Below are 19,144 nucleotides of genomic sequence, written 5' to 3'. Positions count from 1 at the left end.
ACTGTGAATAGAAAAATAGAGCTCTTTCTTATCTGACTATTGAGAGGCAGAAAAGTTTTTTTGTTATTTCATCTTCTCTCATAATTTCTTCCTTTTGATGGAAATAGCCTTTGCAACCTTAAATGTTGTCATAAAATTGAAAGCATATTATACATGTGTTAGGGAAATGGAACTTTTTTTACAGCTGAAGACTTTTCCTTTCTTTTGCATCTGCAAGTTCCTTGTTTTCTCCTCTGTTTCTTCCTTGGATTTGTTGACGTGGATTTTCTTCCAGATTACAAGCCTTCAGACCAGAGTCTCTTGCTGATGTCTGATGTAGACATGTGAAAGGTTACACCTTCATTTGTGAATAATGGGAATCTATTGAGACTTCACCTATATGCTGAGGTTTATGTGGATATACCAAAAAGGGGAACAACCCATTGGTGTCAGCAAATTTCTTCTTAACTGCCACGTCCTCTGACTAAATGGGATCTGAGCTAATACAAGATGTAGCAATAGGTGCCTGACTCGCAGACTTTAGCAGACAACAAGAAAAACTTGTGCCACACAGCACATTTATGTGTGTGCTCAGTTGGCCTTTAAAACACATTTTCCCCCAGATGATCTAAATAGATCCTTCTTAACAGTATGCTCGGGAACTTAAAAACAACAAGGTCTTATCGTGATTTCGTATTTGATCTTGTTTCTAGGTATCTCTGGCACTTTACACAGCTATCTTGATTGAGTTGTCTGTATTGATACCAAGATTATTTTTACTGACTTGTTGCAGCTAATGCTGTGTGGTGTTGCATGGCGCTGAACTTGGAGAGATGATGCTGTTTACTCCCCACTCTTCTCTCCAGTGTAATCTAAAACCATCACTGAATGGTCTGGGTGACACTGCAAATGTGTATCTCTTTGTCTTTTTGGCAGTAAAACTAGGTATTCCCTGGGATTAGGGATGCCAGGGGTTATATAATTCAAATAGATGGGTCTTTGAGGGCTCTTTGTGAGGTTTTTTGGTGTTTGTTTTTTTTGTTTGGTTGGCTGGTTTGCTGTGAGGTATTTTTCCATCTGAAGGAGACAAATGGCTCCTCTCAAAATAATGCTGTTTTATGGCCTCATGTCTCAGTAAACACACTGTGCATGAGCAGAGTAAGGTTACAATGGAGACAAAGAAGGAAATAGCTGTGTGAGACAGGACTGTGACCGAGCACATTAAAGTGGCAATCTACAAAAGCTGAGTGGTAAAAGCTCTGTGAATAGTTGTCTCCTTGCTGAGGAGATTCTTCTTAGGATGCAGTTCCTTACTGCAGCTAAGCATGGAGAGACCAACTTGCTTCATCTCAATTGGTATTTGTTTCACCACATGAGAAGTCGTTTTAGGGGCTTAAACTGTGAGAAAATGAAATGAAAAGAATAATTAAGAACTTTGTCACTGTAGCGCCTTGGAACTTGCTGCAGGATTCCTAGTACCAGTGAGAAAGGAGTGCAAGTGAGTCAAACATGTGACAGTAGAGAAAGAGGGACACTGAAATTTTGCCTTAGCTAGCCATTGGATTGATTTAGCTGTAGAATCATAAGTCTCAAGAATTGAGAGACAGGAAAAGATGTAACTTGAGATTTTGAGATTTTTGAGATTTTTTTCTTGCGGTTTCAAGATTTTGATTTAATTTCTACCTCAGGTTAGCTAGAAGAGGTATGAGCAGAAACAGGCTACATGTATTTGTATCTAAATCTCAAAACTGTACGTGCACTGGGATTTATGTGTAGAGTCAAAACCTTCCTTGATTGTAGACAACAGCATTACAGCTGAACTGAACTGTTCTTTTAGTTAAACAAGTTTGCATGTGAGTGTTTCTAAGGATAAATTTTATGTGGAGTTGTCTCTTTTCAAACAAGCTTGTATTTCATTGTGAAATATTACAGCGCATGTTTAACATGACTTCCCAACAGCCATAAGTCCAGCTAAAACTAGTAAAATATTTAATCTCACGCACTGTGGAGACCAGAGGAATTTTTGATCTTGTTTAGAGAGCAAGGAATTATTTTGTGTTAGGTAAGGTAAATGAAGATAAGTGAAACTTGGGAGTATTTTTGTTGCCATGGCAAGTGTGAATGGATTGGTGGATGGGAGAGTTGCCATGATTCCCTGATTAGCCATCCCAACTGAAAGAAAATTTTATTTTCTCAGGTGACTGAATGTAGTCCAGTGTCTCCAAATGGAACCTGCTATAAACCCCTCCACTTTTTGAAATGGCTTTGTGGCTTCAGTGGTATTACCAACAAAAGGAATTTCAGTGCTGTTTATGAAAAGTACTGTAAATTTTAAACTTGTGTCCACTTTTGAGCTATATTAAATGGTAGCATGTTGAAAACATTATGTAGTAACTTGCACCCCATGCCCTACATCACTTCCATCAGGAGGGTTGGTGAAGGTACAGGATGCAAACTTTAAGGTTGCAGCGCTCTCACTTATGCTACATTGAACATCTGCGCTTTGTTTGCATAGGAGGGATTTCCAAGTGATTTCAGAATCTAAGTTGGGTTTTATTTTCCTATTTGTATATTAATTTATCACCAAAAAAGGACATGAATGTGTCTATGTTGTCACTTCCTGCACAACTTTGTCTTCTTTTGAGATTGCAAAGTACAAGCAGAACTTCACTGCACTTTGCATCTACTGGTAACCATCTGTGTCTCATGAAATCTGGTGAGCTTGAAAAGACAGCAGCCCTGACCATTTTGTAACTGTTTTGCAGGGGGGAATGGTAGTGCTGAGTACTTCTGCTGTTCAAGGAGATATTGAGACTATAACTGGCTGTGGGGACCCACTTTTCCCTGTGTTCTTTCAGAATTAGGGTTTGGGCAGCCAGTGGTGATAACCTGCCTCAAGTTCACACCAGCTGGGGTGTGACTTCTGTAAATATTGGTCATGGTGTTCTTGTGACAGGAGCTGCTGGGCTGTGTCTGCTTGGTTTCCATGAGCTGATGATAGCTGCCTTCATCCCTTCCTTGCCTTCCCCTTCATCCCTTCCTTGCCTTCCCCTGTGGGAGGACAGTCTTAAATAATGTCATATACAGTATTTTATTCAATTTAGCTGTTTGTCTTACTAGAGAGGAAACACATTATAAATGAAGACAGAAAAAGATGTTTTGCAACAGCAGCTAGCCCCCACTGACTTCTGCTTTTTTGCTTTCAGTTAAGAGGCACCTCCCACTGTCTGCTGATTATAACATTCCACATTTGACATCTAATTTTTCACTCTGTATGTATTGATCACTGCTTTTGTAGGTATTCTTTATGCAGAAACAAAGACAGCAGGCCTTGAAGTTCTATAGCAATAACTTTCCTTTGTGTTGTGTTTTTCCGTGTATTTATCCTTCCCTCCTGTCTGCATTTCCATAGAAGAAAGATGTGATTGTGATGATACAATCTTTTCTTTTACAGAAAAAACCTGAAATCATTTTTTGCGAGACACAAGATGTTGCAGTGGACAAGTTCTTATGTTTTGCCAGACTTCCCTTACGATGTCAAGTGCATATTAGCGGAAAAAAAATGCCCTGATCACAGTATGAGAATAAGAATTATTGAATTTTTACAAGCAGACATGACAAAATACCTGGAAGGATCACTGTAAGTCAACACCATTACATTTATCTGGGGGCATTACCTGTTGTCTGCAGACATAAATTTTCAAATGGATGTAAAGCTATTCTCTAATATATTTGCTTAAATAAAAGAGGCAAAGGGCCTGACACCTGTTGAAACCAATAGAAAGATTTCATGTAAGCCTTTAAACTGTGCCCTTTGTTATTTGGAGGGCAACTGATTGCCTGAGAAATAGTCAGAAATAATTTAATCTAGATCAGCATAGACTCCAGTGTTTAATACTGTGTGGAAAACCAAGTATTTATTTTCTATCTCCATCTTGTTTGCACAGGTATCCAAACAGTCAGCAATATAACATTGTTGTCAATGCTCTGCTCCAGGCATACCCATTCCTTGATGAAGACGGGAATGGCTTTGTAAGTATTGTGGTTTTTTCCCACATAATCAATCACAAGAAAATAATCTAGTTCAGAGGAAATCAATTTCAATTTCTTATATGCTGGCTCTATTCAGAGTACACACACTTGGCTGTGTTTGGCAAATCACATTCTTATTTCATTATGTCAATTAAAGATTAATGCAGGTATAGCTGTACCTCAAAGCTACCATGAGATCATGCAGACCTGTCTGTAGATGAAATCCCTGGTTGCTTTTTGGGTATATTTTCATTCTGGGCTTATATCTGCCCAGGGATAAAATCAAATCTGATTTTTTTTCTATTTTTAAAAACAAAGAAGCCAGCTCTTTAGAAAATTGTCTGTGTGAGGACTAACATGTGACCGATGCTCTTGCAATCTATTATGATGGTTTGTGTGTTAGATATGAAACTACAACATGCAGTAATACTAGTGGTTTAAGGAATCTAGGTCTAATAAAAAAAATTTAAAACAAATTTTGGAATATCATTGGGGGAAATAGCAGAAAACAGTGGAAGGAAAATTTGACTACATTTTTTTCACTTCTGATTCAGAATATCTGTCTGTGGTCTTGGAGGACAGTGGTCACCTTCTCACTTCACATCACTGCTTTGCCATGTGATACTTTTATACCATCTTGTAAAAGCTTGTGAGCCTCAGAGGGAACTCACATATATCTCACATGCCATTACTGTAGAAAGCAAAATAATTTTGAGAATAAAAAAAAGTTGAGTCTTAAGGGTATCTATTCTAATTCTCCCGTGAGCTCAGACATCGTTGAACAGAAGGGACCAAAGAAAACAAACATATCTCAAAGAGAGAAGAGGGAGCAAAAGGACCAGAGAGAAACAGCCTGTCCTCATTTTTAATTGAGATACTTCTCTGGATACCCCAGTGGTGGTCCTTGGGCAGGGTCCTGAGTAATGCTGTGGCTTCATCTGGCTCCCTCTGTGATGAGGAGCTGGAATGATATCCCGTTTGTTCCAAAGAGAATTTTACAACCTTAACTTTTAAAAACTGTTTTTAAACAGAGATTCTTAAGCTAGGTTTTCAAAGGGCTGAGTGAAGCTACTTATAACTCTGTTCTTTGGGAAATAGCCATTACTTGCCACATGGATGGCAGAGCTGGTGCTGGCAGAAGTTATGTGAGAGATTTCAGAGTGATTGGTCTTTATCTTTTGATCTTTCCCCGCCTTCTTACTAGAAAGCATTCTGGCAACAGCTGCAGTAAGTGAACAAGGGAGCTGGAATTAGCAGTTTGCAATATTGCTAATCTGCCACTTTCTGATCCAGCTCCTGTCCACTGCCTGTGTTGAGAGAGGAAAAACTGCTCAAAAGTTGTATGCCAGCATTCTTAAGTTCAGAGGAGGGTGTGAGAATGAATTAATTTTTTTTTTTGGGCCTACTATTAGGCACTCTGTTCTTCCTTCTTGACCATAAGCACTATAAATACATTTTTTTCTTGATCTGACAGTTGTGTGTTACAACAGTAACAGCTTAAAACAAACCCTACAATATATGCATAACTACTTATCACAAGACTTGCAGTAAAATTGAATTCATATACCTTTAAGAAGCAAATGAACAGCAAAAAAAATTAAGTTTTTTTTCCTTGAAAGGCTCTTCAGCAATTAAAAAAAAGCTAAAATTTTATAGACTTTTCTTTTCAAACTCCTCCAGCTATTAAGGGACTATAATTGTTGCTTTCTGTTCCTGATAATAGTATTAAAATGTAAGAGGTAAAATATTGATTACTGAGAGGTTTTGAATACCTTTATCTACAGTAATTAAACAGCTGTAGTTATTATTACAGTTTTTAAAATAGTACATTGAAAACATTTAAGAAATTGACTATCAATAAAATTCAGAGGAAAAGGGGACTGATAGGTAAATGTAGAAAGGAAAACTAGCATGAGAGTAGTATTTCAAGCAAAAATGCTAGTTACATTCTGTGTTAAATAGCATTTGGATATAAACTTCTGGGGAGGTGGTCCATATAATGGGTTTTGGTGTCAACATTGGGAAGGGAGAAATAACCACCTCCTTTTTGTGTCTTGTAAGGCTGGAGAATGGGAGACACCAAACATGGCAATTCATCTGGGCTGGCCTCTGAGAATAATGGTTTCCAATAGTGGTAGTGCAATAAAGTCATTGGGGACTATTTAGAATACCAACAAGTCTGTTTTCAATTATTGGACTTATTTTTCCTACAACTTCGAAAAGAAATTATAACTTGTTGCATGCATTTAGGAACCAAAAGGGCTAATTGCAGTTTGGAGTACCAAGTTTTGTGTTCCCTCTGGTGTGCTGGAGCTCACTTCTGTTGTTGAGTATTATCCTTTCTGCCATGTAAAACATACCACTGTATTGTTAATGAAATTAATTTACTGCTTGCTAGTTATTGCTGTGCCATGTCTCAGTTCCTAGATTTATTTTAACTCTAAAGTTGTGCTTAAGAGGAAAGCAGTTTCTCAGCCCTTGGGGGGGGTGGAGGAGGGCTCTGCAGAAGGCTGCAGTAGTTCTTAAAGAGATGCCCTGAGAAGGTCTGCCAGTGGTGGGTGTGATTTTAACTTTAACTTGCAAGTCTTGCAGTTTAAAGCCCTTCACCAGAAATGGATGTGTGATGGCAGCTGGAAGGGTGCAGCAGAAACTGTTCTGGGTTCCTCCCTGGCCACTGTGCATGCCTGTGTGGCTGGGCAGGGGCAGGCAGCTGGGCTTCCTGGATGAGGAAAGGGAAAACTCATCCCATGAGGGATCTTGGGATTCCAGAATTAATGTTTTCTTCTGGCCAAGCGCAGAAAATCAGAATGTAAAGAACTTGATGTTATTGATGTACATGGATGGAGAAGCTTTGAACTGTAAATGTCAGCACTTTTATTGCAACATTTTTGCAGAAATGAAGTGAAATTAACAAGTGGAAAAAGAAAAGATTTCTGGCAAACATAGAGGAAAACATAAGAGCACCTAGATTACCAGAATTTTCATGACAGGAAAGAAAAATTACTTGCAAAACTTTAAACTTTTTTTTGGGGGGGTTTGTTTGTGGGGACTTTTTCCAAAATACTGGAGTTTTTTTCCAAAAATCTTATTTACACTTCCAAATTATTTTAAGCAAATAATTTAAACCATACGTGTGTTATGTAGAACTATAGTCTAATATTTTCAATCTCATACTCTTGCAATGAGAGGTCATTAAAAGTTTGTGGTTTCAAGATTTATTAGTAGATTATTCACAATTCTGTTTTCTTAGTTAAAAAGTTTCTCATTTAATTTTGCAGTATGAAAAAATAATATGCTTCTGTGCCATCAGTCCTTTTTCAAAGAGTATCCAATTCAATATAGTCAGGACAATGACTATGACCCTAAATAAATTCATTTACAAATAAAGTACTGAATAAGCCACTTATGTACTATGAATTTTAAAAGAATGTTATTTATGAGGTTAGTCTAGAAGCAGGGATTTATTATCTGAAACTGTAAATAATGATTTAGAAAAAAATTTCTACTAATAGTAAAACTCATTTAAGAAGTGGGGTATCTAGAATGAAATTAATTCCAAGATTAACTTTTGGTAAGACTGCTTTAAACTGACTATGTAAGGAAATTTTCGGATGGTAGTTCCTTCTACTTACAGAACAATGCTATCCTAAACTAACATATGACATTTAAAAAAATAAAAGTCTTCATTTAATCATGAAATAGTTTGATTTGTGATGTGTATTGTAACCAGTACAACATTTGTAAGTTACAGACAAATAGCTTATATAGAAAAAGTGAAGGTCATAAACACAGCAGTCAAAAGCAAATTGGCATGACAGTTTCTTGACAACTTGCAAGATGTTCTATCTACCTGTGCTTGTCCATTTTGCAAGGCTTAAACCCAGCAATTTGGAAAGAATCATTTCCCTTATTCAATTTCATTTCAGCCAACCTTTAGAAAATCATATGGTTCCAAGAAAACATGACATGAGGAAGGGAGAGGCAGGGCTCCCTGCTCCACACCACTTGCCCTTTTGGCTGGGCTTTGCAATAAGCAGCTCCCCTGAGCTTGTGGCTGCGGAGTGATGCCTGTGAAACCCAGGGTGCCACTGTTGGCATGCCCCATTTATGTAACTGCTGCACACAAAGTGATTATTTGCTAGTAAATTACTGATTTTAATCTGTGTGTAATCCTTTCCCTCCTATGTCAGAGAGGCACAGGCTAATCCTCCTACTCCTTTACCAGGAAGGTAAACCTTCCTGGGATGGTGTTTGGGGGAAACTGGGGAGAGCAGGAAAACGATAAGAAAATAAAATTCTTGGTTCAAAAATGGTAACAAAAACATCCTTTTTAGAGCATGCCTTACCCACAAGGGAAACCACATAAATGTATGTGCCTGCAGTCTCATTCTGGAAATAGGTATGTGAGAGGGGACTTGCCTAAGTTTATGACAATCTTATTATCGGAATAGATTTAATTAAAATTCTTAATTTATTGGGGGGACTGGAGAATGAAACAGCTGAAAGTTTTGAACTTCGTGGGATATTTAAAGCCTTGTATAGGTGTCAGCATATTCTTTCATGTGAAAGAATAAGCAAAAATATCTTCTAGCCAAATAAAGATTTTCAAAAGAAAGAAGCTGTGTGAAGCTTAACTACAGGGATGCTTAAATTGTCAGCTGCTAATATATTCTGGGATGATCATGTTTTAAAATATTGTAACATCTGTTAAACACTTCAAAGAAGCATTAAACTAAGGTTTTTGTTTGCTTTTCTTAGGAACCTTAAAATAGCAAGCTAGGCATAAATTTTACTAAGCATATAACGATGAGGTATTTGCATCAAAATGCGTAAGGCCAGAACTATAAATGTATTTAGGGACCTTAATGGTTGAGGTGAACAACAAGTGGGATTTTCAAGGCATGTAGTCACCTTACTGCTTCTGAAAATGGTGCTGAGGTGTAATACTCATCTTGAGGCAGTGACTATGCCTTGTGAGAGGTCTGGGTGAAAAGTTGTACTCTGTTTTTAGTCATTATCTTTAGGTTAGCGCTGATGTGACTTCTGTTCTGGCAGAACCCTGAGCCTGAAGTTTGCATACTAGAAATGCAGATGGGCTTGCTTTCTTTCCAGTTCTTGGATGTTGAACTGTGACTGGCTGTGAAAAGATACTTTGGTAAGGGCACCTAGGTGGGTGGCAGTGAGTGTCCCCCTAGGAAGGGCACTGCTGCCCTGGTAGGCCCAGGGCTGCTCAAGAAGAGCTGAAGTAGAGACCACAGGGGTTGTAGTCTCATAGCTCTTCCACTCTAATTTTTCACCATTAACGGAGGTCTTACCTTTAGGATTGAGGGCGTGTAAGTCAGCTAGAATCTGGGGAGTGGGAACAGTAAGCTTGGCAGGAGAAATGCAAGGTCACATTGCCTTCACCACCATCTCTTGAGAAACCATCTTGTCTATATCCTGTGAGTGAGAAGGGCAGCCATGCCTGACTCACTGCAATATTGTACTACCTAGTCTACTTCTACTGAGTTCTGGTTTGCGTCAAGTTGACCTTTCATATCATGTGACCTTGGGTAATAAATGACACCATTTTGGTAAGAAATTTAGGGTAATCATTCTTCTGTTTATATTGTGCTTCAGCATGTCAGTGGGTACAGGCTTGAGTATAGTATTAAGTGAGTGTAATATTGGAGTCAGTTTTAGAAAATGAAGTAACAGATACTTTAATTCCTCCACATCTTTTAATTTACAGTCACTTTCTGACTGATTTTTTTCCATCTGACTCAAACACTCCCCAGTAACTGGAATATGCAAGTGATTTTGAGGAATGACAAAACTGTTCAAAACTGCAGGTTGTGCCTGCAGATGTGTTGAACAGCCTTTGCTTAGAAATTGCTTCCTGGAGTGTCAATGTCATGGCTAGCTCCTGCCATGGGACATCCAGCTTTGGGCCACATGCAAATGGCCATTGGTCCTTAAGGATGCATGAGGAAGTTGCTGTCCCTACAACTTTCAGCAGTGACTTTTCAATAACTGAATAAAGAAATACAAGAGGGTAAGAGGGTGACAGAAGCACTGGGGCCCTTGTAAGCTCTGCCTCTGACTGCCAAGGAATGATGAATGGCTGCATTAAACAGGACCTGCATCTTCTTGCAATGCAGAAATGCCTTTAAGTTGTGCTTAACATACCTTGAGGTGTCTTACAAGTGCTAGAACCTATTTAAATCATTCTCTTAATTCAGCAATTTAGAGTTCAGTTTAAAAGTACCCTTGATCCAGTATAACAGTAGGCTCCCAGCAAAAGGCAGTGCCACACTGTCTTTCCCACTCCCTTCTGTTAGACACAATAATCATGAAACTGTGCAACCAGTCAGATACTGCCAGAGGCATAGGAAAAATAATGCACTAAACCAAAAAAAAACAAAAAACAAAACAAATCACCAAACATCACCACCCCCCCAACCCCCACAGCAATTTCTGTTGTATCTGTGAGCTGATCTGCTTCACTATGTAGTTTCACAACCCAATGTCATGAATGGAGCATAAAGTAGGAGCTGAGGAAGGGACAACAGTGCAGTTTCACTGGTAGCCTGGGATAGATGTAACCCTTAGATTCAATTACTGTTGTCCTCAGCAAGCCACAGTAGTGCCATTAGTCCAGCTGTTGGTTGCTGTAGAGCCATCTATCACAGGTGCTTGTGTTCCCTACCATCCTGAAGCCAACGGTGGTGCTGCCCTATGAGCCTTTCTCTGCTTAATGGCAAACACTTTTCTGTAGAATTAGTTAAAAAAAGTGACCTGCTTTAGGCTGGGGCAAATTCTTGACAGATACTTGTAATGACAGCTATTTTTCCCCCCATGTAGTTGCTGTGGAAACGGGCCCTTAAAGATCGTTTCAAATACGTGCGGAGACCCATTGAAGATGATGAGCAAGTCCTGAGGAACAAATGCAAATTTGGCCACAGGAGGGGACAGAGCAGAAAATCTTTTGCTGAAAATACTTCTGATGATATCCAGGGGAAGGTAGAGGTAAGATTTTTGGTGCTTGACTGAGTTCAGTCTTTTAGCTCCTCTGTTGACAACAAGGCCACCAGCCAGTAAAGTGGAGAACTGATCTCATCCCATTTAAATGCATTTTGTATAGAGCTTGTCATATAGCCACACTCTTGGCTTTTTAGGTATCAATAACAGAGCTAAACCTGATACTGGACACCTTGCACATTTGTTGTCATTTAGAGTTGTAGGTTGGACAGAAAATACTGTCTGTTTTTTTAAATGCAGTATTTCTATTCTGCTTTTGATTGTATACCTCCAATTAGAGTAAAAAACAATAGAGAATTATGTCTACTAGCTGAAGCCTCCGTACAAATGAGACTGCAAAGAGGTATTTGAGCTGGTAGCAAAAATCCTACTGTCAGATTTGTTATTTAAAATCTGTTTGTGTAGACGTGTGATATACATGGGCATGTTTACAAATCTATGCATGCAGTTGTTGTGTATTCCTTTAGTTGGAGAATTCATAGAGTTATCACTGTTCTGTAAGTGTCTGAAGCATACTGATTAATTTATACACTTTCATAAATTCATTAAGGTTCTAGGTTTGCCAATACTGCGCACGCCTCTTTGTGCTGTAATTAAAACATGGTAAAATTTAAACAATTGTCCAAATGTGATAAAGGAAATATGTAAGTAGATATTTATCTTTAGCTTATCCATGTTCATCCTGCTATTTACTGGACCCTGTATTTAGGGAACAAGAGTGGTTTGTTGGATGCATTTCTGCATATATTGCCCTTGTGTTTGAAGGTGGCTTTAGTTTCCTATGCAAAATGCAAATACATGTTTGCATTGGTTTTCAGAAATTTCAGTAATTTCTGTTTGTTACCTTTGGGTTGATATGTTCAGGAATAAACACACCCCTTCTTGCCTGCTTTAGTTGTAGGGTTTGCAGCATCTGTGAAGTAAGAAACCTGTGACTTCAGTGCAAAACAATAAACAGTCTCACACCCAGTAAAGAAGAAATTACAAGCTCCTGGTTTTGTGTGCACATCAAGAGTTAACCATCCTTTATCTGCTAAAGCTTGGAAAGGGTACATGTGGATCTTTTCTGTCTTGTGACCTCAGTGTGAAGGGCTTTGGAGTGATCCTGTAGGGGCTGCTTGCTAAACTTAATTTATCTGTAGAGAAGGTGTAACTGCTCTGTGCTGTGCTTCTGCAGACCAGGAATTGCCACTCTTTAACTGCATTGACCACGGCCAGCACTGGTCACCCTTGTTTGCTTTAGAAATTAAAGACAAATACTGCATCTCCTCTAAAGGCCTAGGCCTTTTTTGCTAGCCTGAATGTTGTAAGCAAATTAAGGGTTAAACTTAAAGGTGGTGAGAGGATGCTGAATATCTCTAAACAACTTTCCTTTCTCTCTCTCTCATTTTCCCTGTATCCTGAACATATATTTATAAATAAAATACAAATATAAATGGAAGAATCAACACTTGTGGACCTTATTAAGGATTAAGAATGTATTCCATAATTTGAGGGAATCAAAAGTTAGTCTTAAATGTTAGTTTTAAATTCTACATTGAAAGCAGCAATGTCTGACTCTGAGATCCTAAATTATGTCTCTACGCATCTGCAAAATGGAACAAAATGTTTCATATTATTTTTAACAAAAGCAGTGGGGATTTTCATTCTGTACATTTAGGAACACACATAAAGGCACTTTCCTGCAAATCCTTTGCACTGATTACTCTATGAAAAATAGAAACTGTTTGTGTCTTAGTCTCAAAAAATGAATATTTTATCTAGAAGCCAATACCACAGGCAAACCCAAATTATATTCAAATTACTGTTTGCCAGATCCCCTTGTCTTCATCCCTTTTCCAAGACTGGAAGAATGAATCAGCCTGGTGTGAACTAGAAGCCAACACATCAAAATTAATTGAGGTAAAATGGGGGGAAATTAATTCGAGGTTAAGGAGACCTTTGGAGAATAGTCAGTGAAGGATTCTTAGTGCCCTTGGGCCACCACACCCTCCTTTAGATAGGCGGAGTAGGACATTTAGGGCATTACAGGTCAAAGCCGACTGGCAGAGCTATGCAGATGAGGGAGCACAGCTGTTCCCAGCAGATGACCTACTTACCAGTCACACGGCTGACTTCTGTATCGAGCTTTAGTTTCTGAGCAGCCATAAGCTGTCACCCTGTCGTGTGTGCTTTGTGTCAGTATGGTCTTGGATTGTTAATGGCAGGAAACTGATAAAAAGATTGTTTACTGATCGCAAATGTCTCACTGTTATACCTGGCATTTATTTTATGTGAGAAGAGTAATAAAGTTATTACTACTAATAAAACCCTTTACCAATCTTTTTACTTCTTCATATGAAAATCCATCCGCTTGCCAGGATGATCTTCCTGTGATGTTTTGAGCCAGATGATGTCTGCCCCTTGGACTGCCCAAGCCCCTTTACCTTCCACGCAGGCATTCTTCCTTCAAAAGCAACTCGAGCATACTCGGCAAGCTATGCTCCCATGGAGGGCATTGCTGCCAGGTGCAGCATCTGTCTTTCTCCTCCAGTTTCTTCAAAGCATCTGCTGATGTATTCCTCATTACAGAGCATTATATTCAAACAAGATTGAAGAGTAGCTACTCTTTTTTTCTAGTGAGTAGCATCACGTGAAAGGTCTTGAGCAAGTGCAGGGCAGCAGGATTACAGTAAGTAAGCACATAAACCCATGCTAGAGGTGTCTGTCACTAAAAGAGATTTATTTAAATGATGCTGCCTATAAATATCCATCAGGTTGCACCACCAGGGAAAGAAGCTTGGACTGTGCCTGGCAGACATTAATTTGAGTCTCTGTGTCTGAGGGATATTCAGAGTTTTATCAGGAAAGCCTCCATAAACAACAAATTTTATGGCTATGGTGTGAGAATCCTTCTCAGTCATTTTCCACAGTCAGGAAAATATCTTGGAGCTGCAGTAATCCAGGGGAGAGTGTTTTGTAATGATAATGACCTTCATCTGCTGCAAATGGAAGGTACTTTCCATGACAAGGGTGATCACACTGTTAAAATACATAAGAAAAGCAAACCAGTCTCCCCTCTGTGGCAAGGGTGGGATTACTGCTAAACCAGCCATTCAGTGGCTTGTTCTGACTGGTCTCATTATTTTTTTCGCATCCAGCCCCCTTCCTTTGCCCTAAGGGCTTGTTAGATTTATGGTCCTTCAGGCTGTGAGGGAAACCACCTCCTGCCAGTTGTAATAGGAAGGGCCCTAGACGTGAGGGAGCCAGAAGAAACATAAAGATAGGACCTTCCTGGTCCCTGGCCAAAGGATTGCCAGAAGGCAAAAGGTGATGGAGAAGGAAATGGGGTTAGAGCTGATGATTGCCTTGCATACCTTGAGAGCTTATGGCTCAAACACTATTTTAGTCTGCCCAGGGGCAGTGACCAAAGAGCAAATTTTCCCTTTCAGATCTTTAAGTTTGAAAATCTTGCCAGTCTAAAGCAGTGCTGTTCATGGAATGCGTGACTTCACTGTCAACTTAGCTGAATACAGAAATGAAAAAGCCCCCAGATATCCTGCATGGCTTAACCTGCCAATTCAGAGGTGTGTGTTTCCCATAGGTCCAGTATCATATTCTGTTCTCAGAGGCTTCTGGGATACTCTTATGATATCTCAAATGCCACTAAATAGCTGTATCTATGCAGCTGGATTAAGCTCCTTCAATCTATCCCAGACATTAAATAAGAAAATATCTCAGCAAAGGGAGTACCCAAGGGTATCTTAAGCTTCCTGAAATGTAAGGGAATATAACAGCCTAGAAGACTGCTAGTAGTTCTTGATATTAAACAAAAATGGAGTGTACAGTCCCTCTTCTAAAGCCTCTGATTTCTTACATCTTATGACAGTCTGTTTGTGAGATCATCAGGGTTTCTCTGAAGCTGTCACACAAATAAATTTGGAGTTAGGTGTGAAAAGGAAAAATAGGCTCTGACAGGATGTCAGCTAAGATAGCAGTAGATGTTTGCAGATAAATGGGAGTATTTGCCACACCCAGCAGAGCCGGGAATAACAAAATGAAAACAATTTATAAAGGGGGCACCGTCACACCATCTTCTTTCTGTGTCAATGAGATAGAGACAAGAAGTGCTTTGATGAGAACTTTGACTGGGAGAAGCAGAAGGATTCTGCAGAAACTTTAACTCACAAAGTTGGACATCTATTGATATTCCTGTACAGGGAAGATAAGCGGGAATTTTGAAACTGGTGAATGTGCACATTCTGTGCCAAGAGGACTAAATGAAGAGCAGAGAAGCCCCCTGGCCAAGGAGGTGCACCATTTGTCCTTGCTTTGGTGGTATCACGCAGTACAAGAATGGTGAAATTTACCCTGTTGTTTTTATCTGGAAACTGCCTTTTCTGATGAAAGAAGGAATCAGGGCTGAGTGAAGTCTACCCTGAGATGGAGTCTCTTTTATCTCAGATTAGGTAAATTAGGCAAGGTAGACATTTCCTAGGGATAGGCTTTTCTTTGAGGTGATAACTAACATCATGTTTGTCAATGATCTTATGCCACTGCAGGAGTCAGAAACTTGAAACAAGATTTCAAGGGCTCTAAAAAGAATAGGATTTGGAAAATGATGACTGGAGAAAAAGGGAGGAATGAGAAAAATAAGGCAACAGCAAGGGAAAAAGAGAGCTAAGTGTCTGTAAAATTCTCAGAGGATGAACAGCTTGTGTACGAGATGCTAAAATTCTCTTGGCTCAATCTTATGGCACTATTGGCAGGCAGAGCATTAGGTGCCATGTCTGCTGAGAATGCCATGCCCAAATGAAACAGGGGTGATAGCACCTTTCCCTCTAAGATTAATGGTCTCCAAATAAGGCATTTGAATGTTTGCACAGCTAGAATGTGAGCAGGCATATATAAATGATCCTTCAATGGCTGTACGGAACTGTTGTAATGTGATTTTTCCACTGAAACTTTGATGTGCATACATCAAACTTTGAGCATGTAGTGTTGCTTAGTTAATATTTTGAAATGCTTTTAAGTCAAAGCAAAAGCTTTAAACACAAATCCCCGGGATACATCTTGCACTTCACCTTCTTATTTGTGTCAGGCAGTGTCTTCATTGTTATGTGAGTTAAATTGTCAAGCACAGGTTGTTCCTTGGTAGAGGAAAACAGATTTCTCTCATTTTGCTTATGCAGCTGACAAAATCAGAAAGCAGTTGTTGTGGTCAGAAATAGGCTGACTTACATGACTTTGGAAGTTTTTGGTTAGCACTGGCACGTAAATCTAGTTCTGAAGTTGCCTGCCTGGCTCAAAAAGGCAATTATGTGTAATTAAAGCAAAGCCTGCCTTAGTTAAGCATCTCATTGGAGTACAAGTCAATGTGGATCCTGCTGATGGTTACACACTCATTTTGCTTGAAAGCAGCCTGTCCATGCTGTTTCACCTGTCTTTGTGTGCAGTGTTTGGATGTGAGAGGTGGGGCATGGTTTTGATGTCTTCTCAATTCTCTCCCACCATCCAGGATGAGAAGATGGGCCTTGAGCAGTGCCCAGTTTACAGCTGCCTTTTTAGATTCATACTTGTTCCAGATCAGTCTCCAGTGTTTGGGGTTTTTTTGAACATACCTTCACTTTCTCTCATTGCCTGTTTTGATCACTCCTCCTGATATAAAACGGCCCTATGTTCATCATAGTAAATGTCATTCCAATAACCCTGATTGTCACCACAGAAAAAAGGGCTGTCCCTTACAACAGTGGTAGCAAAAAACTGGTCTATACACTGTGCTTTTATGATGCCTTGTGACTGTATGAGGTCCAAAATAGCAAGACCCACTTTTCAGTATTCAACTATCAAGACACAGAGATTATGTTTGCTTAAGTAACAGTGAAAGCTGCTTCTCACCCTGAAGAAATTATAAAAGCCAATTAATGGAAAAGATAAGAGTCCTAACTACCATCAGGCTTTCTTGTGTAAGTGCCTTGAGTGTTGATGCTAACTAATGCAGGTAGACCCAGCAATCAAGAAGTGTTGGCAACATCAATGCTCTTAATAATAACATGACTTGGAATATGCATTGGCATCTAGCAAGGAAAATTTGAAATGTGTTTTTCAAAGGAAATATTATTAGCAGCTGCTGGAAGCTGTCAAGAGCAATAATAATGAAAGATGGAGGCTGTACCAACCCATCAGCATCCCAGTCCTAATGTATGGTTTTAAAGAACTTCCCATTCAGTGCTGATCCCACTGAACCTGTCTGCACAGCACTGCTGTTCCAGGAGATGGTTCTCATTACCATCAGATGTTTTCTACATTGCTTTCCAGCAAGCAGATTAATCTCCATCCAAAGGAGTTGCCTCAAAGAAATATTTCCAGAGCATCCCAGGTGAGGAACCTGGATCACTGGTTGGCAGTGAGCAGACTGACAGCATGTAGTAATGTTCTCACATATACCTCTTTAACTCCATTGCTCCTATTTGAATTCACTCTCTGAAACTGAGGAGCCTGTAGGTCCTGTTGGCATTCATCAAACAAGAGATCTCTATCTTTGTCCTTAGCAACAATGAGGCCACATTTACCAGTCAGGAATTGGTCTAAACCCATGTAAAGAGCAAAGAGTTGTCTGCTGTCCAGGGCAAAGGCGCTTTCATCACTCTTTGATTAGGCAGTCATGTTTGGTGTTACCATTCATGTCCTTTACAATTTATGATGCTGGCTTTCAACAGTAACTGAGAGCTTAGACCTTGGAGATCACATCATGCAGAAGAATTGCTCCCTCCCGCCTCACAAACAGCAGTTTTACTGCCTTGGCTCTGACACTGCTTCATGAAGGTGCCCTGCTAGCTGGGGCTTTTTTCAAGAAGATGCTAATACAATCTTGCATCTTGGGAAGTATCAAGATCCATCAAAAGGACATTTAGGAATGAGGCCTTTATTTAGAAACCTGCCTCCAATCAAATGACTATCCTCTTGCTTCAGGAGATGGGAGGAATTAGGAATTTGGAGTCTAGTAGTTTTTTGTTGGTCTGTTTTCTTGCTTTAATGTGAGCATCTTAAAACAGTCTGCTTGTATATGGTTCCAAGTAGAACTGTGAATAGCAGGTGGGGAGTCAGTCAAAAGTCATCTGGAGTGTAGGCAAAGAGCCTTACAACCTGTGTGCCTCCCAGACTTGGCGTCTTCAGTCACAGATACCTGAGATGACAAGAAGTCAAAGAGTGTTTGTGGGCATGGGCACTAAGGGATGGGCTCCCTACTGCTGTCACCTTTGAGTGTGAATCCAACAGAATGAGTAAGAGCCTTGGCAGGACCATCCTGCAGGCTAGGGCTGGGTTACTCTGACAGGTACTAGGTATCCTCTGCTTACCTCATTAACTTCCTTTCCACATCCTTTTGCCTTTTTCTCTGTTCTGCTGCACTTCTCATAAGCTTGTGATTATAAGGCAGCTTCTTATTTAAAGACTGAAATAAATTTTTGTTGTTCCAGAAATATTTATTTTTAATCAATTTTTTTGTTTGTTTAAAAAGAAAGGAAACCCTTTACCTTATAAACTAAGCATGCACATTGCTAAACAAGACAAAAATTAAATATCACCAATTAACATTCTTATTGTTGCAACTGAAATGGATCTTACTGGTGACGCAACTGAAAATCTGGCCAGAGGGATCTGGTGACCTCAAGAAGAAAGATTCCTCATTTAATGAGGCTGGTTTTTCAGGTCTATCTGATATACATGCTGAACTGTTAGCTGTGGCTTCTTCAGGCATTGAGATGAGATCCCAGCTTTGGTCTAGGATTGGTTTTGCACATTATCAAAATAACTGAGCTTTAACCTTATGGTCAAATTTTACTGGAATATTGCTGTGCTATAGCTGGCTTTCTCGCTGTGATGGTTGAAGTGGAGAGGATCTAGAGTCCTCCCTACATAAAGACTTGGCGGGCTGATAAGCCAATTCAGTAACCAGCTTCCCAAACCCAGATTCCTCCTGCAATGTTAAAATTAGCTATAAAATATTTTAAAGGACACTTGGAATCATTCTCCAATTAAATGGGCGTCCCACTGAGATAACTTATTTCCACCAAAAGAAAGCACCTCTCCCCTTTCCACTTACCTTAAAAGCTAACTTATTCACAAAGAAGTT

General features: G+C 39.5%; 1 protein-coding gene across 1 annotated transcript in view; it reads left to right on the top strand.

Moving 5' to 3' along the window:
* The window catches only part of SAMD3 (sterile alpha motif domain containing 3), a 35,342-nt gene that overhangs the window by 8,997 nt on the left and 7,201 nt on the right, over nucleotides 1–19,144 (top strand). Inside the window, exons 4-7 of the mRNA XM_031066688.1 lie at nucleotides 3,434–3,619; nucleotides 3,927–4,011; nucleotides 10,855–11,013; nucleotides 12,343–12,352. Coding sequence (XP_030922548.1) covers nucleotides 3,434–3,619; nucleotides 3,927–4,011; nucleotides 10,855–11,013; nucleotides 12,343–12,352 — 440 coding nt within the window. The remainder of the gene's footprint in view (nucleotides 1–3,433; nucleotides 3,620–3,926; nucleotides 4,012–10,854; nucleotides 11,014–12,342; nucleotides 12,353–19,144) is intronic.

Source organism: Geospiza fortis, unplaced genomic scaffold (assembly GCF_000277835.1).
Source record: "Geospiza fortis unplaced genomic scaffold, GeoFor_1.0 scaffold98, whole genome shotgun sequence".
NCBI lineage: Eukaryota > Metazoa > Chordata > Aves > Passeriformes > Thraupidae > Geospiza > Geospiza fortis.
This window is presented reverse-complemented; position numbering and strand designations above follow the sequence as displayed.